Source organism: Canis lupus, chromosome 8 (assembly GCF_048164855.1).
Source record: "Canis lupus baileyi chromosome 8, mCanLup2.hap1, whole genome shotgun sequence".
NCBI classification, from domain to species: domain Eukaryota; kingdom Metazoa; phylum Chordata; class Mammalia; order Carnivora; family Canidae; genus Canis; species Canis lupus.
Window position 1 is genome coordinate 52,165,404 of NC_132845.1, and position 23,698 is coordinate 52,189,101.

Sequence of the window (23,698 nt, forward strand, 5' to 3'; positions counted from 1 at the left end):
CCTGGAGTTCTTGCTAAACACACCAACATGTTCGTTCCATGTCACACAGATTGAATCAGAACCTAAAAGGCAAGAGCCCAAGAGTCTATTTTTACCCAGTGCCCTAAGTGGTTTCAATATCATCAGATAAGTTTAAGGGATTGTCTTTTTTTTTTTTTAAGATTATTGATTTATTCATGAGAGACACATCAAGAGAAGCAGAGACTTAGAGGGAGAAGCAGGCTCCCTGTGGGGAGCCTGATATGGGACTCAATCCCACATCCCCGGAATCACAACCTGAACCGGAGGCAGATGCTCAACCACTGAGCCACCCAGGTGCCCCAGGGGATTGTCTTAAAGCAATAATGGTATATAACTCATACAGAAAGATGTAAAGAACACTAAGGGAAACTGAGGGCTCCCGTTCTAATGCCCACTCAAGGATGAGAGCAGGGGTTGATAATCTATATATAGTCCATGGACCAAATTTGGCCCCCTGGCTGTTTTTATAAATCTAGTTTATTGCAACACAGCCATGCCCATTTTTAAAAAACATATTGTCTATGGTGGCCTTTGTGCTGTAATGAATCACTGGGACAGAGACTGGCCCATAAAGCCAAAAATATTTATAATCTGAACTTTAAAAAAACCCACAAAACTTGTCTTGACCCTTGGATAAAAAACATGACCTCAGACCTGAGCAAACTTAGAATTGGAACTAAGGCCCTCAGTGACTATGAGCTCATAATAAAAAATAAACCAACAAGGAATGGAGGCGGTGGGAGGAGTCAGTAAGAAAATCTAAGGCCTCAAGAATGGCAATTTGAGACTATGAAATAAGTATGTTTAAGATGATTATAGAGATTTACTAAAAAAATTATTTATTTTTAAGATTTTATTTATTCATTTGAGATAGAAAGAACACAAGTGAGAGGAGAAGCAGAGGGAGAGGGAGATGATCTCTGAGCCAGGAGCCTGACTGAGGCTCAATCCCAGGACATGGAGATTATGACCTGAGCTGAAGGCAGATGCTTAACCATCTGAGCCACCCATGCACCCCTAAAAAAAATTTTTTTTTGAAGAATACAAACCTTACTGAAAGAACAGGGTGATAAGAAAAAAAAGGAATCATATTTGAAAAAGAACAAAGTACAACCTATAAAAATGAAAACAATTAAGTGAATAGGCTAAAGTCATGCTTCTGAAACTTCAGTAAGCATCAGGACCATCTGGAGAGTTTGTTAAAATACAGACCCCTGGCCCCACCTCTCTATTCAGTTCTGACTTAATAGGTCTTAGGTGGAAGCCAGGAATTTTTGCATGTCTAATGAGATCCTAGGTACTGCTGATGGTGCTGATCCACGGACCATACTTTGGGTGTGTGTTAAATAGCAGACAGACGCAGCTGGAGGAGTAATTGCTATCCAGGGAGATCCAGGAGAAAGAAGGCAGCCAGCAGAGAGAGGTGGGAAATGTGGGAAAGTAGTTGAGACAAAGAATGAGAAGGTCAAACATAAGTCTAATAGGAATTGCAGAGGGCAAGGACAGAATGGGTGGGGAAGAGGCAGTGTGGACAGAACTACTGAGCAAGAACATCCCAAAGCCAAAGAGACGTGAATCCCAAGCTAGGTAAATAAGGACAAAACCACAGCAAAGTGCTACCTGGTGAAACTGTGGCAGGCCAGAAGCTAAGAAGAAGCCTTAAAGCTCTCTTGAAAGAAGGATTGCCTACAAGAGAAGAACAGTGAGATGGATCAAGACTTCTGATGAGCAGTAACATAAGCCAGAAAATGATTAAGTGTGTTCTCTTCTAACCCTAAGGGAAAGTCACATTCAGCGGAGAAGTATATGCTCACTAAATTAACATGCAAGAGCAAGGGCTAAATACATTTTCAAACACATTTCTCACTGAAAGAACTACTAAATGATGTACTTGAGTTAGAAGGAAATTGAATCCACAAGGAAGGAGTGGGAGCAGAATGCAAGAAACAATGGTAAAGGAGGAAGCTGCTGGATCCAAATACACATAGACTATTCTATATACAAATATATACACACACATATACACACACATGTACATACATGTAGGTATACTGTATCTGCATAAATAATATAAATATATACACACACCAATGGGGGATAAATGAGAGGAAACAAATACTGGACAGTAATCATAGAAGAGTTGAGAGTGGAATGTTAAAAAGTTGTTCTGAAGTCCTGTAACTGCTTTGGAGGAGGTTGGACAGACTCTTTTTTTACTTTAAGTTGTTTGTTACATTATAGCAATATATTCCGAAAAAGTGGTATAAGAACTAACAAATCAATAGAAGAGAAAAATGGAATCCAAAAATCCAATGCAATAGAAATCAGGAAAGGAAAAAAAAAGACATAAGAGACATAGATAAAAAACAAGATGAGCGAGATCAGTACAAATAGATTACTGATCACAATAAATGTAAGTAGAATGAGCTCTCCCCTGATTTTTCAGATTGGATTCAAAAGTAATCTGCCTCCGTGCTAGAGGTACAGGTAATACAAAATGACCCAGAATAGTTGGAAGTAAAGAGGTGAAAAAAGACAACAAAAATGCCAACCAAAAAAAGTAATCTTGTATTATGAACATCAGATAAGGGGCACCTGGGTGGCTCAGTGGTTGAGGGTCTGCCTTTGGCTCAGGTCATGATCTCAAGGTCCTGGGATTGAGTCCCGTATTAGGCTCCCCTCAGGGAGCCTGCTTCTCCCTCTGCCTATGTCTCTGCCTCTCTGTGTCTCTCATGAATAAATAATAAAATCTTAAAAAAAATGAACATCAGATAAGATAGACTGAAAAAAAAAACCATTTTCAGAGATAAAACAGGTCCTTAATGATAAAAGAATATCTGGTATTTTCTATTGGGTCAGACTTTTTGTAATGCTTTTCACAACCCACTGAGCTGAATTTACCACATGCTAATGTAATGAACCCACCGTTTAAAAAATGTTGCTCTAGAACACATTTCTACTCCTCCCTGAAAGGCCCAAGCAACTCCTAAGAGGCATGCTGTCATACTACAGATGAGTATCTGGGACACCTCCACAATACCAGGAAATATGAGGTATCTACAAGTTTTTATAATTAGTTCCCCAAAACAATAAGGAACACTCATAACCACCCAAATGAGAAACTCTTATTTTGTTTCACCAAAGATCTGAGAAGAAATCACAAAGCTTATTTACAGAGAGAAAATTGAATTTATGAGAGAGTTGGAAACTCTGAGTATTCCACAAGGTATTTGTTTTTTTTTTTTTTTTTTTAAAGACATGAGAGACACAGAGAGAGGCAGAGACATAGGCAGAGGAAGAAGCAGGCTCGCTGCAGGGAGCCTGATATGGGACTCGATCCCAGGACCCTGAGATCATGACCTGAGTCAAAGGCAGACACTCTACCATTGAGCCACCCAGGTGCTCCTCCACAAGGTATTTGAAAGAGAATTTGCAAACATAGATTTCCTTCATGTTGAAATCCACTTTTCTTGTACAAAATTCTTCAATATACTCATTAGTGCATTGAGTCATGGCAAGGATGTGATAAGAACCTTCCAAGGCATCTCACACTGAGTTGGAGGTTCGCTCTTGCCAGCATTACTGAAGGACTGTCTGTTGTGTTGTTTCTCCAGCATCTTTCCAGGAACTGTAATATATTGAAAGTTTCTTTCTCCAAAACGATTAGAAAAACTCCAGGGAATCATCCAGAGAAAATAGTCATTGCTATATTACTGTCTGTTTTGCTAAGAAGCAAGGAAAGCAACTGAGCTAAGAGAAATTCTAAAGTATAGATCTCTGGGTAACTTCCAAGTCCCAGCTAGTGGCCGCTCTCTTCTTCCCTGTCTGCAGTCACCATCCTACAGCCCTGATTCCTCTCTACTGGCTGAGCAATACCTAAAGTTATAGAATTTTATAATTATAAAATCACTTATGTATTCAATAATTTGCAAACCCTTGGGAAGAGGCCTCACTTCCAATTTTATGAATCACTGGCTCTTCAGCCAATTGGCTCTGTGTAGGATACAACCTCAGAGCTGAATTCTTATTACTCTAAAACAAAAGAGATTTATTTATTTGAGAGAGAGAGAGTGCAAGTGGGGAAGAGGGAGAGAGAGAGAGTCTCAAGCAGACTTCACACTGAGCACAGAGCCTGTTGCGGGGCCTGATCCCACAACCCTGAGATCATGACCTGACCTGAAACCAAGAGTCAGGTGCTCAACCAACTGAACCACCCAGTAACCTCCTTATTACTTTATTAGTTGATTTAAGAAATTGCTAACACAGTGAGGGGTTACTATGGACCAGACAATATCTCTTCTTGTTTTCACACTAACACAGTAAAGGAAATATTTGTACTATCCCCATTTTACAGATGAGGAAATCGAGGCTCAGAGATTTTAAGTAACTTGCTCCAGATTCCTCAGCTTGTCATTTGCAGAGCTGAGATTCAGGCTTTCTGATCCAGGGTTGGCTTTCTTAATCAATATGGTACCCTGTTGGCTTTCATCAGAATAATAGATAATTAGGAGAATTTGATTGGTTCACAGACATTTTTAAATTCATATCCAAATATGGAGGTTTCTTCCTGGGCTTAGCCCAAAGTCAACTATATAATAATGTGTATAATACTCTGTGTGCTACGGAAATAAAAAAATAAAAAAAAATACTCCGTGTGCCTATCTTGAAAGAGCAGATGGACTCCATTTGATAATTTAAAGAAATAAAAGTAGGAAGCCACTCATAAGGGAGAGGCTTTTTTTTTTTAAAGCAACAAAATTGTTTATGTGTTAAACATTACACTGCACTCTCTGGTATTTGCTGATTGGCACAACCACTGCCTTTAAAATTGATTCCGTAATCATGACTATAATGACCAGGATTAGCCCAGTTCAATGAGTGCGTGCTTTCCCCAGGGCTCACAAAAGCCTTCTCTTGGGATCCAGGCTTTCCTGGTAATGAGAAGTTAACTAACAAGGCTGCCGTATTCCACGTTGGGAAATAGCAGTCCTTGGTATGAAATGAAGAAAATCAAGAAATGGATGAATGGTCTCTGGCCAAACAGAGGAAAATCACCCTAAACTGGTCAGCAGAACCCCAAAGAACAACTGTAGATTTCTGGAATGATGAAGGAAATGGGTGTTTCTGTTTGTTGAATATTTAGGTAATTGAGAGGTCAAGGGATTGTAGGAAAAAGCTATCCGTTATTCTTAAGCTAAAGAACTCTTATTTGCCTCTCAGCGGCCTGTTTCTTAAAATTGAAACACTTGTACTCCTGAAATAATATATGCCTGCTATAAACATCCCAAACAACCCAACCAGAAAAATATGGAATATTGTCTCCATTTTACTTCCTCCCTAAAGCAACCAACACTCTGTGTATCCTTCCAAACTTTAAGAATTCATTATGCAGAAAGAATTTGACTATAAGGAAACCTAGTCAACTTGCTAATTATAATTAGTACTAACCATTTTTTGTTGTTGTTGTTTTTTTTTTGGTTTTGTTTTGTTTTTGAGTACTAACCTTTTTGTAGCGATTCAGAAGATCCTTCAGGTTTATTATCATTAAGGGTATCATTTTGCACATTTGTCACAGTGCAAAAATGTGGGGATCTCTGTGTGCTTGGATCCAGATAAACAGAAGATTGTGGAGGGGCACCTGAGTGGCTCAGTCGGTTAAGCATCTGCCTTTGGCTGAGGTCATGATCCTGGGGTCCTGGGATGGAGTCCCGCATCAGACTCCCTGCTCAGCGGGGAGTCTGCTTCTCCCTCTGCCTCTCTGCTCATGTTCTCTCTCTCAAATAAATAAATAAAACCTTAAAAACAAAACAAAACAAAAAACCCAGAAGCTGGTGGGAAAGATGTGGATAATCCCTTTTTTAGCTGGCCAGGAGGATTTGTGCTTCCTCAGCCCACAGAACAAAGCTCTTGAAGGTGTCTAATCTTTTGAACATAAGGCTTTAGGAAACACTGTAAAAAATATTGGTTTGTAATTTAAAAGATTTGGGGGATTACCTTATGTTCTATGACATTAATATAGAATCATTTTTTTCTCTGAATTCCCTTATATTCTATGTCTCCTACTAGATTTTCAGCTCCTCAAGAGCAGCTGGAACACTCTACCTATATTTGCATTTCAACACCATTTCCTAGCTCTGCCACCCTGAAAGCTGCCTAAACTGAATTTCTTCATCTGCAAAATGGGCATAATCATTCTTGCCTTTTTTTGGGTGTTTTGGTGGTTAAATTTATAAAAACAGTTAAACAATGCCTGGGAAATAAGTGCTCAATAAACATGAGCTATGGAATAAGAAAATACAACTTAAATAATTAAAATTATCAATAGTCTCTTTATCGCCAATGTGGAGTAGATGTTCAGTCAAATGGTATTAAACAGAACTGTGATTAATACATTGACTATGTGTTAAATAAAATTTACCATTATTATAGTAAATCCTTGCACAATGTCATTTACACTCAAATATTACATAAGCTATAGGAATTTAGATAAATCATTTGGAACACTGATTCACTTAAAATCCAAAATATATCCAATTGGTTTGTAAAGGATTTTCCATGCAGAGTTAACAAGCTCATGTCTAGAAGTATTTAGAAAAGGAACTAAAGCTTTGTGGGCATTTCCCAGGTTCGGTGTGATCCTGAGATTCAAGAGTTGCGTCAGTGGCAAAAGAAACTGCGTGAAGACAAGCACATTCGCCAGCGAGTCAAGATTTTCTGGGCCAAACAAGAACAGAAAGGTCAGTTGTTTGATTCACCATCCTTGGTTTATTTAGGAAAAGCCGGAGTCTCAGCCCAGGCTCAAGAAGGAAGCCCTCTAAGTTCTTATCAGGTCCTTGTGTCTGCACAGAACTGTTTGTGTATGTGGGAAGTGGCTAAGTGGCTGCATATTAAGATTCTGTCCTGGAATAACAGAAGTGATGTGACATAATGTACCTGCCCATTTTCCTCACTCAGGCACAAATTCAGTGTCATCCATGTCTGCACATCTTTTTGTTTAAGCTATAAGACAACAAGGATAACCCCTCCTTTGGAAGCACAGTGTCCACAGGTGTGATGGGTAGTTACCTTTTTCAAGTTGTTGATTGTGTGTCTGAACTGAAATGTTGCATTATGCTTGTCCTCTCCCCTTCTGTGAGAAATTAAACACATGCGCGTGCATACACATACCTACATACACTGATGTACAAAGGATAACAAGCACTCTTCACCTGTCAGATGCAAGTGTCACCATTTTGTCTTATTTGCTTTCCACGTTTTTTATTATAAAACTTTAAATCATACATATTTGCAATAGGAAAATTAGAAAAACCATAGCCAGAAAAGGACCCCCCAAAATCCCACCACTGTTAATATTTTGGTGTATATCCTATGCTTTTTCCAGTGCAAACAGGTACAAATAAATATCCACATACATTTTATTAAAGATAGGATTATACATTGTTACATTCTGTTACACAGTCTACTTTGTCACTGAATATACTCAGAACATCATTCTGGTCAACAACTAGGGAGTAGCATTGTGAAGTTTAATAGTTGCATGGTATGGATTTAGCATCATTTTTTCAACCACCAACCTGGAAGGAGATTCATGATATATTATCAAGTGGAAAATGATCACAGATAAGTTGTCATCCCTATTAAAAGTATGTACATGGAAACATGGAGATGTCTAAACAGCCTGGAAGAAGACATTAGTGATAGTTCCCTATCTGGACAAGGATCTGGACAAGGTAGGAAGAGATGCACTGTTGGAATCTTTTACATAAGTTCATAGTACTTTACAATTAATGAAAAAATAATCCTACTCACAGCAGGCTACAGGCCATCCATACTTTGAGTCCTCTCACCTCCCCATCCTGCCCTGTACCTGTCCCCCCTCACTAGGCTACAGACTTTTCTGTTCTTGCCATATGCCAATGCCTCCCTCACCTAGGGGACTCTAGTTTTCTTTTTTTTTTCTGTCAAATTGCCCATCCCCAGCTACTTCTCATCTTCCAGACCTGGGGCATTACCTCCTCAAAGAGGCCTTCTCCAGGGACCAGGAACCAGTCTGTTGAACAATCTCAACATGGCGGGGTCTAAACAAAAGATTCCTTTTCTCCCCAGAAACTGTCTTCAACCCTATTTCCTCAAATCTCTCTTTCCAATCCCTTCATGGCATATTGGGTGGATTCCATGGCTTTTCAGTGTGTTCTAATTTTGGAAAGCCCAGTCTAGTTTAAAATGCCAGTCTCAGATCCAATTTAATGCTTACCCAATTCCTTCTGACCTCTGTCAGTGGGAATGGGAGTGGGAGAAAAATGGGAGTGGGAGAAAAGATCTTTCACACTTCTACACTTGCCTCTTCTGGATATCTTTCTCCTCCAGTGGGATGAGTGAGAAGGAGGGAGATTACAGAAGGGCATCCATCTCTTCACTGTCTGTTGTGATCCTCTCTTGGCTGCTGCTGCTTCTCTAGCTAAGGCTACCATTCATGTCCTGTGGGCAGGCATCTCCATGCTGACTCTCTAACTCCTGTATTTCATGATTCTTCCTGGAGGGAAGCAATAGTTGGCAGAACACCACTGTGGGGATCTGGCTCTGTCTCTACCTCTTCCGCCACCACTTCAGATCCCACCTATACCATCCTATTAGCCTTTTGCTCTTGGGGGTCTCCTTACCCACTGGCCAGCCCTCTTGATCAGGGCATTAGGAAGATAGTTCAGGTTACCTCCCAGTGTCTACCTGATCCACAGGAACCCGATGGTGGACACATAGAGTTCTCCATGGCCCTTCTTCTCTCTGCCCCAGTGTGTCTACCCAGATAACATTGAACCTACTCAGATAGGCATAGAGGAATGACCTGGATGTAAATCTGAGGCTATCCTTAAAGCAGATGTTCAATTAAATAATGAGATGCCCCCAATCTTTCTGAACTATTCTCTTGGATTTTCTCCTCCTTTGTCTTAGGGTTTGGGTTGGGGGAAGCACCCTCCTAAGAGAGGAGGGAAAAAGCACAGTATTCTTCTTTAGGCCAGTAATTCTCAATCTTTTTGGGCTGTGATCCAGTAAGAAATTTATCATAATAAATTTACTGTAGTTTATATTACAATCTAGTACATACCCTCTTCTATTGAATTTTTTTTATTTTATTTTTCTTTAAATGCTAGACATGACCCAGTAAATCATTTTCATGGCCTTTACCCTTCAATTTTACCCATGCTTTGAAACATACTGTATTGGTCCTCTACTCCACAGCTCCTACAATTTCTTTTCCCCCTTTCCTTCCCAGAGCCATCTGGTTAGGTAATGACTGGGCCCCTTCTTCACAGACAATGGTTCTCAATACTGGCTCTACATTTGACTAACTTTAGAAGCTTTCTAAAAATACCAGTGCCATTGACAGAGAATCCTAGAAGCAATGAGCATTCTTAGTGCCCAGATGTTGGTTTCTAAGTACCCCTCGTTCTAAAAGAAATAAAATTTCTTACAGAAATGGCTGATTCCAGGGCCAGGGCAAGGAAAGTAGAGATAAACCTGGAACATCCTATGTCAGAAAATAAAGATGGGGACATGGGAAGAGAAAACAGGGTTTAACTTGACGACAGTCTCACTGAGCAAATCTGGGATGATTTAAGTATCAAAATTAAAATGACATGGGCAGCCCGGGGGGCTCAGCGGTTTAGGGCCTGCCTTCAGCCCAGGGCCTGATCCTGGAGACCTGGGATCGAGTCCCATGTCAGGCTCCCTGCATGGAGCCTGTTTCTCCCTCTGCCTGTGTCTCTGCCTTTCTCTCTCACTCTCTGTGTCTCTCATGAATAAATAAATAAAATAAATCTTAAACAAAAAAAACCTACTTAAAAAAAATTAGTGACAGTGGGGTGCCTAGGTAGCTCAGGCGCTTAAACTGACTCTTGGTTTTGGCTCAGATCATGATCTCAGAGTCATGAGATGGAGCCCCAGCATCATTGGACTCTTCACTCAGCAGGGAGTCTCTTCCCCCTCTCTTTTTCCCTCTGCCCCTCCCCTTGCTTGTGCACTCTCTCTCTCAAATAAATAAATCTTAAAAAAATTGACAGTGACAATAATGAATTATAACTCATTGACAAATAAATGAGGGAGAAGAAATGATTTTCCTTACATTAGAATACCACCTAATATATTTAGAAAGTATAATGAAATTAAATTTAATTAAATTCACCATCTTGTAACCATATTGATAAAAAATTGACTCAGGCAAGAATCATCAGTACTTGCTAATACCATTGAGTGAAAGTTTGATGAGGAATATGATATTTAGAGTCTCAAAATATCCCTCTACAAAGTAGTCATTAAACAAAGGGAAAAATACTAACTTTGCTTTAGAGAATCCTGGCAGATCCTATCTTCACCGAGTGTTCAAAATTATGATCACCGGGGCGCCTGGGTGGCCAGTCAGTTGAATGTCTGCCTTTTGTACAGTCAAGATCTTGAGGTCCTGGGATCAAGTCCTTCATCAGGCTCCCTGCTCCACAGGGGGATCTGCTTCTCCCTCAGCCTCTACCCCTCCCTCTCTGCTCATGCTCTCTCACATTCTCTATTAAATAAATAAATAATCAATCTTTTTTAAAAAGATTATTTATTTATTTATTTATTTATTTATTTATTTATTTATGAGAGAACAGAGAGAGAGTCAAAGACATAGGCAGAGGGCCTGATGTGGGACTTGATCCCAGCAGCCCAGGATCATGACCTGAGCTGAAGGCACTCAACTGCTAAGCCACCCAGGTGCCCCAATAAATAAAATCTTTTAAAAAAATTAAGTTCACCAATATTGGGAGAAGTTGACATAATGTACCTCCTGGTATGATGTGTTGAGAAAGACACACAACACATATGCTTATGTACTATTCCTGTCAAAACACATAACTTGAATCCAATCATGGGGAAACGTCAGACAAACCCAACTTGAAGGATATGTACCAAAATAACTGATTTGGATTCTTAAAAAATGCCAGTGTCAAGATAGACCAAGATTAAAGGAGGACCAAGGGGACATGACAGCTAAACAATGCATGATCTTAGATTGGCTCCTGGATGGGAAAAAATTCTATGAAAGACATTATTGAGACAATTAGCAAACTTTGGATGTAGGCTCTATATAAATAACTACATAGCACTATCAAATTTCCTCATTTTGATCAATATCCTTAGGGTATATAAGAAGCCTCCTTGGAGCGCCTAGCTGGCTTAGTCAGTAGAGTGTGCAACTCTTGATCTTGGGCTTGTAAGTTCAAGCCCCATGTTGAGTGTAGAGATAACCTAAAAATAAAATCTTTTTAAAAAAGATTTTAAAATATTTTTAAAAAATCTTATTTAAAAAGATAAAAATATTTTTAAGTCTTTTTTAAAAAGATTTTATTATTTCACAGAGAGAAAGAGAGGGAAAGCATGAGTTAGCGGGGAGGGGCAGAGGGAGAAGGAGAAGCAGGCTCCCCATTGAGCAGTGAGCCCAACTCGGGGCTTGATCCCAGGACCTGAGCCAAAGGCAGACAGATACTTAACCAACTGAGTGCCCCAGGCGCCCCAAAAACAAAATCTTTAAAAAAAAAAAAAAAAAGAAAAAACTACCTCATTCTTAAAAGATGTAACCTCAAATGATTCAGAAAAAAAGAATGTGTAACACACATCTGTATATATTCATAGAAAGTGGTAACGTAAGTAAGGCACAGTAGAAGCTACTAGTGAACACAGGAGTCCTGTGGATGATTATTGCAACCTTTCTGTAAATTCAAAATTATTTTGAAATTATAAGTAAAAAAAATACCAGTGTCTCACCTCCACAGGTTCTGACCTGATGGTTTTGAGATGAACCTCAGGCATCCATGTTAACATTAAGTTTCCAGGTTCTAATGTTCAGCAGAGCTGATACTCTAAGGAGCTGCTGGATCTGCAGTTGTTTTGTGTTCTCTTTAAAATGTGGAGTCCTCCAAAAAAGAAAAGAAAAGTAAAAAAATTAAAGTAAATAAAATAAAAGTAAAGTAAATAAATAAAATGTGGAGTCCTGTAAACCTTGCACACCCCAAGCCCTGAGTGAGAGCAGTCCATCTACTCCTTGCCTACTTGACAGTTATGTGTCTTTATTAAAGTATAAGCTTCCTGAGGACAAAGACCTGTCCCAGAACAGTGCCTGGCACAAAGTAAGCCCCAAATAAATATTGATTGAATGATCAAGTGAGTGAATAAATGGATGAGCAGGTCCAGTCCTGAGGCTTAAATGAGCCTGTGTCCAGACAGCACCTGGTGCAGAGTAAGAGCTCATCAAATTGGCAGTTTTAAAGCCTGTCACAGCTTAACCCTTTCTTGCTGAGAAGCAGTTTGAGCAGTTCTGGCACGCTCAGTGCAGGCCCCTCTTCCGTGTGCAAGTGCCGTTTCATTTCACTTCAAAACTGGAAGACAATCAAGGCTGTAATCAGTTTAAAGGTCAGGGAAAGTGCAGCATGCCTATTTATTTCTGTTGTTTCTTATTCTTTTGAGTTGATTTGCTGTTGGTTGACAGATTGATTTGGCTTGCTGTGTAGCAGGGAGAGCAGACGGGACTTAATGTGTGTAATCCAGCCACAGCAGAGGGGCAGAGTGAAAGCATTTCCATCTCGGCCACCTGCTGCATCCCTTGCGGCCTTTCCAGGGCTCCAGAAGGGGCAGTCCTTTCCAAACAAGTTGGGGTTCTGTAAATGCCCCAGTGGGAACTCATAGATAAATTTCCCATTTTTAATAAGACAGTGAAACGGCCCTTTCAGGTGAAAAAGCCAGTTCTAAACACTGTCCCCAGAATTGTAGTCAGCTAAGAAGGAAGTCAGTACAGGGCAGTGGGTAAAGGACTGGGTTTCAGAATGTGTGTGACCCTGATCTAGTTAACAGCATTAACCTCAGTTGTCCCATGTACAAAATGGGACTTATGATAGTACCTTTCTCGTATGGGGGTCATTAAAAAGTTACAAGAGATGAGCTTTAGAACAAGTCCTGACACATTGTTCCCACAAATGCTAGTTATTGTCATGATTAATACTATTAAAATATCTGTGTGCTTTTAAACAATTCTGTTGTTTTCCTTCACTAGACTCTTAAGTTCCATGAGGGGACTGTGTTTGTCTTACTCAACAGGATGCCACTCAGCCTGGCACAGAGCATGCAATCTATATATGTATGGTGGGCGGAGCTCTGGGCTTCATTTTACAGATGAATTGGTAGAGGCCCAAGAAGGTTGAGGGACTTGCCCACAGTCACATGGCCAGAGGAGAGCTAGGGCTGGGGCCAAGGTGTTGCCTTTTTCTGTCCAGTATTCTGACATGTGCCTGAGGAGAGACACAGACAGAGAAGATGCTCCCTTGGGTTCTACTGTCAGTCCCAGATCTCTCAGGAATCCTCCTGAACATGACACACTGCTTATCCTATTTCTTGTGATCTATGCCTTGGGTTCCTGCTGTTTACGTTGACTGAAGCCCCTAAGTCAGGGCTGAACTGCTAGAACAGTGTACAACCTACCATCATGGGAAACAGAACTTTTTGTTCCCTTCAGGTGTCACTGAGCTGAATCATTTTTTTACACTCAGGCACTACAGAGTTACCTCCTGTTTTAAGCCTTGTGAATTTTTTTGGAATTGGTATGAGAACTTTTAGCAGGTCCAAGGCAGGTCTAGAGAGTAAATCCACCCCCGCCCCCAGCCAAGGTGACACTGTAATTAGACCCCAAAGACCTCTGATGAAGCAATCAAATGTTAAACACATGCTAGTTCTCCTTTAGATTTGTGGTAAAGAAAAAACTGGATTGTTGCAAATAAAAATGGTTTTTCAACTTCATCTGAAAAACCCACAAACTGATCTATGTACAAATCCAACAAACAAATGCAATATATTTTTTGAGCAGTTGCCATTCTATCCATATTGTGTTCTGGTATTTATAGTATGAATAAATTTTGCCAAGTTCATTTCTTGGAGCAGCCTTGGTGCAGACAGGAGGTCTGAGGGAGAATAGTGTCAGCTGTCAGGGTAGAGTCGTGGTCATATATAGCTTGTCTCATGTTACACTGAGTCAGAGGCCCTCCCAAACAGGATTTTCTTCTAGGACAGAAATGGTGTGAAGTTATCCTCAAGTCTCTATCCATCGGGGCAGTTGCTGGAATTATCTTAAAATGTGTGTGACAAGAATTGCAGCCAATGTAATTCCAAACAAGATGCCTAAGTCATTTTTGAGATGTGGTCAAAAATCCCTTCTCGATTAATAGCATATTTTTAGCTTCATCTACTCAGTAATTGTTTTCAAATGTGTTTTATAATTGAATGGCCGTATTTTATTTGGATATCTAATATGAGTAGAAAGAAAGAAGCCATAGAAATTGTTCCTATAACATCAAGTTACATTTTTGTGTGTATGTGTGTGTATTTTTTATATATATGTAAATACTCTTTAACTGACCTTATCATTTTTTGTTGGTATTTTACGTTTTTTTTTTTTATTTTTTTTTATTTTTTTATTTTTTTATTTATGATAGTCACAGAGAGAGAGAGAGAGGCAGAGACACAGGCAGAGGGAGAAGCAGGCTCCATGCACCGGGAGCCTGACGTGGGATTCGATCCCGGATCTCCAGGATCACGCCCTGGGCCAAAGGCAGGCGCCAAACCGCTGCGCCACCCAGGGATCCCTTTGTTGGTATTTTAAAGAAAGGGGCCTGTCAAAGGAAATAGACTATTTACTTTTGTTTGCTTACCTGTTTTCCCCCTACCTCATTCCAAGAGTACTTTGAAGTATCTTGTAGAAACTTGTATAGTATAATAACATTTTTAGATAAATGTGGTAATTGGGTTGGGGAAAATTTTGAAGTAGAGGAAAGTTAAGCCACAAAATGAAGTAAGCAAAATACTTCAAGTCCTATATTTGCTAAAGATTTTTTAGAGACAAAACAAAGAGGGAAATAGGATCTGTTACATAATCTAGAGTGTCTATAAGAAAAAAGACAAACTGCTGTTCAGGAAACAACTGGGCCCTTCCCTAATACATTATGCAATGTGAATAATAATCTCGAAAATGTCCCTATAATAAATAGAAATATGATTCTGAGCTTCCTAGAAGCCACAACAATGAAGGAAATAGGATCATCATATTGTTTAGTGTGTCTTCGAGATTAAAAATTTTCATGGAAGCACACTTATTCCTAGAACTTAGATTTTTCTTTCATTAAGAGGACGCTGGGAAAAGACAAAGCCTAGGGTGGGGTTGGGGTAGAAACAGAGAAATTTCTTTTTCTGACTTTAAATCTGGTATTTTAAGTTTAGATTGTAATGACAAATCTTAACTGTTAAGATTGGGTTTAAGGTTAGTCTTAAAATAAGTACCTCATCTTGGCTATACCACATGCATATGACCTTAAGATACCCCTGGAACTGAGTTCTTAGAGCAGAGGAGGATGTCGGAAACTAAGAAGTAGCTATAGTTTATGGGGCACATACCATGTGCCAGACACTGTATTAAGTATTTTATGTTTCCGTGTACTCATCACAAACATTACCTCCATTGCACAGATGAAACCAGGACCAGGAGACTATGACTCGCACAAGGTCACAGCCAGACCAGGGATTTGAACCCAGATCTGCCTAATGCCATCTCATGCCATGTTGTTCAACTACTTTAACCTACTTCAACTACTTTAACCTACACTTAACTTTAACCTGTGCGCCCACTAAGACATGTTGGCCCAGTGCAAAGCTTACCAGCAGGGTACCAGGATGTCCAGGCTCAACAGTGGGCAGCATCTGGCCATGCCTGCCACCCTGCAGGCTAACACTGAACTAGCCACACATCACTGGATAGGAGAGATTTGGAGATAGGGGAGGCTGGCTGAGTCCCTAGTCCAAAGGCTGCATGCAGGATATAAACATGTTTCTGAGAGACATTTCCATTAAAGCAGGAAGTCAGGAGTATGTGGATAAGAATGAGGATGTTCTTTTCTCTTTCCTTCCAAATACCCTGCACATCTGTAGCAGGAAAGGGGCCTCAGCACTGAAGAGGATAGCCAGGTGCAGAAAACAGCCTGTGGCTCAGGAGATGGATCCTGGCTTTAGCTATATAGCCTGTTGTGACTAACAAACATAATCTATCACATAACAATGATACATGTTAAAATAATCAATGACTTATTTTCCAGAGGCAATTACTATTGAGTGGGTCTACCCATTGGGTTTCTTCTCTCCCTCTCTCTCTCTCTCTCTCTGTTTATAAACATTGAACTGTATTATATATGCTGTACTGCAACGTGCTTTTTCCTTCACTTGGCAATGTATCATTGGCATCTTTTCATGCTAAAAGTTCTCATACCAATTCCAACATGTGGTGGGGCTTTTTCTACACCACCAAGAAGCTATTCTCCAACACCAGCTGAGTTGGAGAATTCAACTCAACTCTGATACTTATCGAACCAGAGGTAGCATCAGATCCTACAGGGTTTTTTTTTTTTTTTTAAGATTTTATTTATTTATTCATGAGAGATGCACACAGAGAGAGGCAGAGACACAAGCAGAGGGAGAAGCATGCTCCATGCAGGGAGCCCGACGAGGGACTCGATCCCAGGACTCCAGGGTCACACCCTGGGCCAAAGGCAGGCGCTAAACCACTGAGCCACCCAGGTGTCCCAAGATCCTACAGGTTAAGGAGACCATCGCCACTCTAGACCACAATCCCTAGTCCAGGTTGTTACCTGTACTTCTGACTGACCAGCACAGATTGGAGCTTCCCATAACCCACTACTTGGGTTCAATTAATTTGCTGGGAGGACTCCTGGGTGGCTCAGTGGTTGAGCATCTGCCTCTGGCTCAGGACGTGATCCTGGGGCCTGGGATGGAGTCTCACATTGGGCTCCTTGCAGGGAGTCTGCTTCTCTCTCTGCTCCTCCTTCTACCTATGTCTCTACCTCTTTCTCTGTGTCTCTCATGAATAAATAAATTAAATATTTCTAAAAATTTGCTGGGACAGCTTGCAGAACTCAGGAAACTAGTTTACTCACTAGATTACTTAGGTTTATTACAGAGGATATATTAAAGGTTGGAATCAGAAGCCAGATGGAGAGATAAAAGGGAGAGAGAGAGGTCCCCAACAAAGGAGCTTCTGTCTTCAGAGTGTTTGGGGCCTGGCATGGTGGCACATGGAATTGTTCTGGTATCCCTATCTGAAAGTATCTCAACTCTCTCCTTTGGGTTTTTATGGAGGTTTTGTTGGATAAGAATGTTTGATTAAATCATTGGCCATTGGTGATTGATTCAACCTCCAGCCCCTTTCCCTCCCTGGAAGTCCAAGGGGGTGGGACTAAAGGTCCCTAACCCTCTAATCACGTGGTTGGTTTTCCTGGCAACCAGCCATCCTTGGGTGGGTCCACATGTCACTAATTAACATAACAAAAGACAGTTTGGTAGTTCTCCCTTGGGAATTTCCAAGGGTTTTTAGGAGCTCTATGCCAGAAATGCAGACAAAGACAAATATATATTTCTTATTAGAAATCATAATATCGCACATGCCAATACATATAGATCTATCTCATTATTTTTTTCTGGGTCCATAAAAATGATAAATCTACTACACTTTTTAAAAAACCAATCCCTATAAATGGATATTCAGCCTGTATTATGAATAGTGCTTCCATGGACATTTTTGTAGATTATTTTCTTGCTTACTTATAGAAGTATTTCTATAAGACAAAGTCGTAGAAGTGAAATTGCTGGTTCAAAGGACATTCGTATATTAACTTTAGACAGTGATCACCATGTTGTCATCCAAAACTGTTGCATCAATTTGCACTTAATGCCACCAACACACTTTGGAACTTTTGATGGGTGATGTAATCTTTGTGTTTCATTTTCCCTACTTGTAAAATGAGAATGATTATGACTCTGTAATAATTTAAAATGAGGTCATCGCTTTGATAATACCATGGCTCTTTATTTATTTTTTTTAATACCATGGCTCTTTAAGAAGAAATGTATCAATAATTCTAAGGTGTCACTTTCATCTTAATTTTTTCTCTTATATCTCCCCAAACCTTAGTTTCTTCTCCATTTTAATGTGCAAAAGAAATAAAAATTTGACTACGGGAAATCTAGTGACTTCATGCCTTGATATTACTTTCATTGGTTCTATTTTTGACTCACCAGTGGGTGGAGATGTTTGGATGACATCAACTTTCACACATATTTCTTCATTAAAAATTTGCAAAAGTCTGCACAGCTAAGATATGCCTTCTATTGAAATGCTCAAAGATCCCCTACTATTCTGTTTAAATTAAAAAGTAAAGTAAAAAGATGATTTCCCTTTTTTAAATGGTCTGCCCCACAAATTCAAGATCCCAAATTTAAGTTTATGTAAATGGATGCTTCCAACTTCATTAGCTTCATTCCTTCATCTGATTGTCCGGCATTCTTCTTTGCCATTATGTAGATGCAGAATGCTTTGGTAGGATCTAGATAAATCTACTAACTTCTGAAAGTATCCTGGAACCAGATTGGATTGTTGCCCACTTATCAACTTCAAGAACCTTGTGCAGGTTGCTTAATCTCTCTCTGACTCAGTTTGCATAGTAGTAAAATGGAAATATTGATGTGAGTAACAACTTGTAGGGTTTGGGGAGGACTAAATGAACTGGATTAGTGCCTGGCTCATAGTAAGAAGTGATCAATAAATGATAAGCAATATATGGCTAATACATGTTGCTATTAAGAATATTGGCTTCAGGTCTGAGAGAACTGGGATCCTGCTCCTTAACCATCAGTGAGGGTCATGAGTGAGCTGCTCATCTGCTCAAGGCATGGTTAGCTCAAGCCTGTTATAATGGGGACAATTAGGGTCCATTGCAGAGGGCTCCTGTGAGGATCAAATATGATTAAATACCATTGTATGCTATTAAATAGGTCCCTGGCACAGAGTGAGTGGTCAATAAATGGTAGCTGGTTTTAGTAATATTTTTTTAAACTGTCAAGAAATATATATAAAATTTGTATTCCAGGTAATTTACCTGTAGCAGTGGTTCTCCATCCTGGCAGCAGATTAGCATCTCCTGGGAGAAATTTATAAGGATGTGTCAGGCTAGAGGCCAGAGAAAGTGATTACATGGGTTTATTCTTAGTAGAGAATGTGTTGTAACCACATCAGCAAAATCCTAATACTGTGGATTAGCTGCAAGGTCCCAGCAATAGGGATAGATTTTGGATTCAAAATCTTCCTTTGTGAGGCTCTTCTCACTAATGCAATTTCATTTAGATTAAAATTCAGGGGATCCGAGTTCCTGGCCCACCTCTGCAATTTACCAGGTAGATGGACTTTGCTTTCTCCTTTGAAAAATGGAAGGAGTAAACCAGGAAGTCTCTATAAACAAGAAATCCAATCAGTGTTTGCTATAGAATCTCCTGCCCCCTGGACAAGAGGCCCATTGCTGAGCAAATGCAAACCTTGGAAAACTTGCTGTTGTTTTGGTGGTGATTGTTGGCCTTGGGGGTTTGGTCTCAAGACTAAGGCAAGAACGATAAGATGGTGAACATTTTGGGCATTATAGGGAGAGTAGGGTGGATAGTTGAGGGCCAGAGAGTAACTGGGGAAGTTTAGATGTTGAGAGGAGGAAGAGGAAAGGATGGATTGCATCTTTGGCCATTTAGGAGAGTTTTAGGGGAAAGAACAGGGATTTAAAAAAAAAAAATGTTTTTAAAGATTTTATTTATTCATGAGAAACAGAGATTGATAGAGAGATAGAGAAAGACAGAGGCAGAGATACAGGCAGAGGGAGAAGCAGGCTCCACGCAGGGAGCCTGACTTGGGACTCGATCCGGGACTCCTGGATCATGCCCTGGAATGAAGGTAGGAACTAAACCACTGAGCCACCCAGGCATCCCAAGAATGGGGATGTTTAAAGGAGAGTTTTGTTTGATCATATATTTGAAGAGTGGGAAGCATATATTCTCAGTTGAGGCCTTTCCTATCACCTTATTTGGGGTTGTCACACTCAGGGGTGACTCTGAATGAAAGTTGGAGTTAATAAAGGGAGGGCAGGGGCAGCCCTGGTGGCTCAGCGGTTTAGTGACTGCCTTCAGCCCAGACTGTGATCCTGGAGACCCGGGATCAAGTCCCACGTCGGGCTTCCTGCTTAGAGCCTGCTTCACCCTCTGCCTGTGTCTCTGCCTCTCTCTCTCTCTCTCTCTCTCTCTGTATCTCTCATGAATAAATAAATAAAATCTTTAAAAAATAAAAAAAAAAATAAAGGGAGGACAATGGGAAATTGCTCCTGCTATGTGAGTGTCTTGGCCTACAAGAATAGTGTTGCCTATATCCTTAGCTGCCAAACCTTGACTGTGGGTAAAGATCCATGGCCCTCATGAGAGTATTGAATGCCTCCCAGTGTGCCAGGCACCTTGCCTATATTATTTCTAACCTTCACAATAAATTCAATTAGTACAAACTATTATTACCCCCTATCCTTCAGGGGAGGAAACAGGTTAAGTCACTTACCTTTGATGACACAGATGATAAGTGACAGAGCTGAGGAAATTTAGAACATTCCCTGAATATCATACTGCCTTGCTGTTCTCACAGCCTTCCCTTCAGTCAGTCGACGGACTGTAGGCTGGGGAAGAAGTCTGGAATGTATGCTTTCCAAAAGCTTGAAAGGTGTTCAATACAGATATGAAGACCACACCATGAGAAGCAATGAAGGATGCATGCCTGTTCCCACATGCACAAATCCTGAAAGCATTACGCTAAGTGCAAGGAGCCAGACATCAAAAGCACCACATAGTATATGATTTCATTTATATGAAATGTCCAGAATAAGCAAATCTACAGAGACAGAAAGATCAGTGGTTTCCTAGGGCTGGGGGAATGGAGGGGAATAGCTAAAGGGTATGGGGTTTTGCTTTGGGGTGAGGAAATGTAAAATCAATTGTGGTGATGATCATACACATCTGTGACTCTACTGAAAACCACTGAATTGTGCACACTAAATGCGTGAATTGTATGATATGTGACTCATATTTCAATAAAGATGCTACGAAAAAATTAAAACGCAGCCACAGACCTTCTCATACCCAAATTGGATGGATACCATAAAAAAATCCCTCAGAAGATGATAAGTGTTTGTAAGGTGACTGATGGAGCAGAGATGGACCATAGGGCAGCAAGCTAGCTAGACTCCTCCTGACACAAGGGCACCTGCAAAGAAAAGTTACTGGAGCCCTTACTTCCTACTCTGTTCTCAGGAATTACAGTTCAGACACTGATATGAATCCTGATTTTTCTAGCTCCTCATATGTGTATTTCATAGACCATGTTTGTATGATTAAGTGGCCTTGGGAAAACCACTGAAAGACTGTCAAGGTAACGTTCCTATCCAGTTTCATAACATTTTAAACCCTTAATAAAGTCTTAGATTTTAAAACAAAACAAAACAAAAACCTTGTGAGGATATGAAGAATTGGGGTCCTTATGCATTGTTGGTAGGAATGTAAAATGGTAAAAGAGTCAAAGTGGTTCCTTAAAAACTTTAAAAAGAGGGGCACCTGGTTGGCTCAGTGGTTGAGTGTCTGCCTTTGGCTCAGGTCATGATCCTGGGGTCCTGGATCAAGTCCCACATCAGGCTCCCTGCAGGGAGCCTGCTTCTCCCTCTGCCTATATCTCTTCCTCTCTCTCTCTCTGTGTGTCTCGCATGAATAAATGAATAAAATTTTTTAAAAAATTTAAAAAGCAATCACCATATGATTCAGCAATTCCACTTCTGGTTACATACACAAAAGAACTAACAGCAGAATCTTGAAGGGATGTGTGTACACCCATATTCATAGCAGCATTATTCATGAGAGCCAAGAGGTACAAGCAACCCAAGTGTCTATCAATAAATGAATAGATAAGAAAAATGTAATATATACATAAAATAAAACATCATTCAGCTCTAAAAAGGAAAGAAGTTCTTTTTTTCTAAGATTTATTTATTTATTTATTCATGAGAGACACAGAAAGAGAGAGAGACAGAGACAGAGACACAGGCAGAGGGAGAAGCAGACTCCGTGCCAGGAGCCTGATGTGGGACTTGATCCCAGGACTCCAGGACCACGACCTGAGCTAAAGGCAGACGCTTAACTCCTGAGCCACCCAGGTGTCCCAGGAAAGAAGTTCTGACACATGTTATAACATGGATGAATCTTGAGGGCATTGTGCTGAGTGAAATAAACCAGTTATAAGAGGATAAATACTGTATGATTCCACTTATATGAGGTACCTAGAATCGTCAAATTCAGAGTCAGAAAGTAGAACAGTGGTTACCAGAGGCTGAGCAGAAGGGAAAATGGGGAGTTCCTGTTTAATGGACACAGAGTTTCAGTTTTTGCAGGATGAAAAGAATCATGGGGATGGATGGTAGTAATGATTCAGTGCTACTGAACTGTACACCTAAAAATAATTAAGCCACCTGGGTGGCTCAGTGGGTTAAGCATCCAAATCTTGATTTCAGCTCAAGTCATGAGATCAAGCCCCACATTGGGCTCTGAGCTCAGTGAGGAATCTGTTGAGATTCTCTCTCTCTCCCTCTGCCCCTACCCTCACTTTCTCTTTCTCTAGAATAAATAAAGTTTTAAAAAAACTGAGAGAAGGGATGCCCGGGTGGCTCAGCAGTTAAGCGTCTGCCTTCGGCTCAGGGCGTGATCCTGGAGACCTGGGTTTGAGTCCCACATCAGGCTTCCTGCATGGAGCCTGCTTCTCCCTCTGCCTGTGTCTCTGCCTCTCTGTGTGTCTCTCTCATGAATAAATAAATAAAATCTTAAAAAAAAAACTGAGAGAAAAAAATGAAGGGGCAGATCCCCAATATCCTCATGGCTTGCTCTATCACCTCCATGAGTCTCTGCTTAATGTCACCTCCTTAGTGAGTCCTTCCTAACCACCCTTGCTTCCCCATATCCCTCTGCCCTGCTTGTCCCCATCCAACATGTTCCCTACAGGATGATTCAGAAAGAGCTGATCGCTTCCAAACTTTTTTTTTCCAAACTTTTATTTTTTTATTTATTTTTTATTTTTTTAAAAAGATTTAATTTATTTACTCATGAGAAACAGAGAGACAGAGAGGTAGAGACATAGGCAGAGGGAGAAGCAGGCTCCATGCAGGGAGCCCGACATGGGACTCGATCCCGGGTCTCCAGGATCATGCCCTGGGCCGAAGGCAGGTGCCAAGCTGCTGAGCCACCCAGGCTGCCCCTTTCCAAACTTTTATTACAACATACTGTGTCTGGTGGGCATAGATCAAGACCTTGGTGTGGGTGCCACCCCTTCTTTGCAGCCTCAGAGAAATAAAGCCTCATGTCATGGCTGCCCATTAAGCTGTGATGAAGGAACTGGAGGAAGCGGACTCTGGGATGGCTGGGTGCCATGTTTCCTGTGTATGTTACATGAGGCTGCATATATGTTGTAGTCAACTGTATTGGTTCCTTTACAAATTGTCTTTGACTACATGATATGTATAACTCAGTCACTAATATTTTTTTCAAATGTCTAATTGTTTAATTCTTTTGAATGATCCAGGATTTTTTTAAAAGATTTTATTTATTTATTCATGAGAGACACACAGAGAGAGAGAGAGAGAGAGAGGCAGAAGGAGAAGCAGACTCCATGCAGGGAGCCCGATGCGGGACCCAATCCTGGGACCCC

General features: G+C 40.5%; 1 protein-coding gene and 1 long non-coding RNA gene across 6 annotated transcripts in view; one reads left to right on the forward strand and one right to left on the reverse strand.

Annotated features, from left to right (window-relative positions):
• Positions 1-23,698, forward strand: part of IQCK (IQ motif containing K) — a 132,107-nt gene that overhangs the window by 82,756 nt on the left and 25,653 nt on the right. For all 5 annotated transcript variants that reach the window (XR_012035543.1, XR_012035542.1, XR_012035541.1 and 2 more), the window contains one exon: positions 6,647-6,758. Coding sequence is in view for 2 of the 5 variants with exons in the window: in XM_072835982.1 (XP_072692083.1) it covers positions 6,647-6,758 (112 nt within the window). In the remaining 3 variants the exon portion in view is untranslated. The remainder of the gene's footprint in view (positions 1-6,646; positions 6,759-23,698) is intronic.
• Positions 1-23,698, reverse strand: part of LOC140638518 (uncharacterized) — a 59,305-nt gene that overhangs the window by 34,529 nt on the left and 1,078 nt on the right. The window contains exon 2 of the long non-coding RNA XR_012035544.1: positions 11,818-11,966. This is a non-coding gene — a long non-coding RNA (uncharacterized lncRNA). The remainder of the gene's footprint in view (positions 1-11,817; positions 11,967-23,698) is intronic.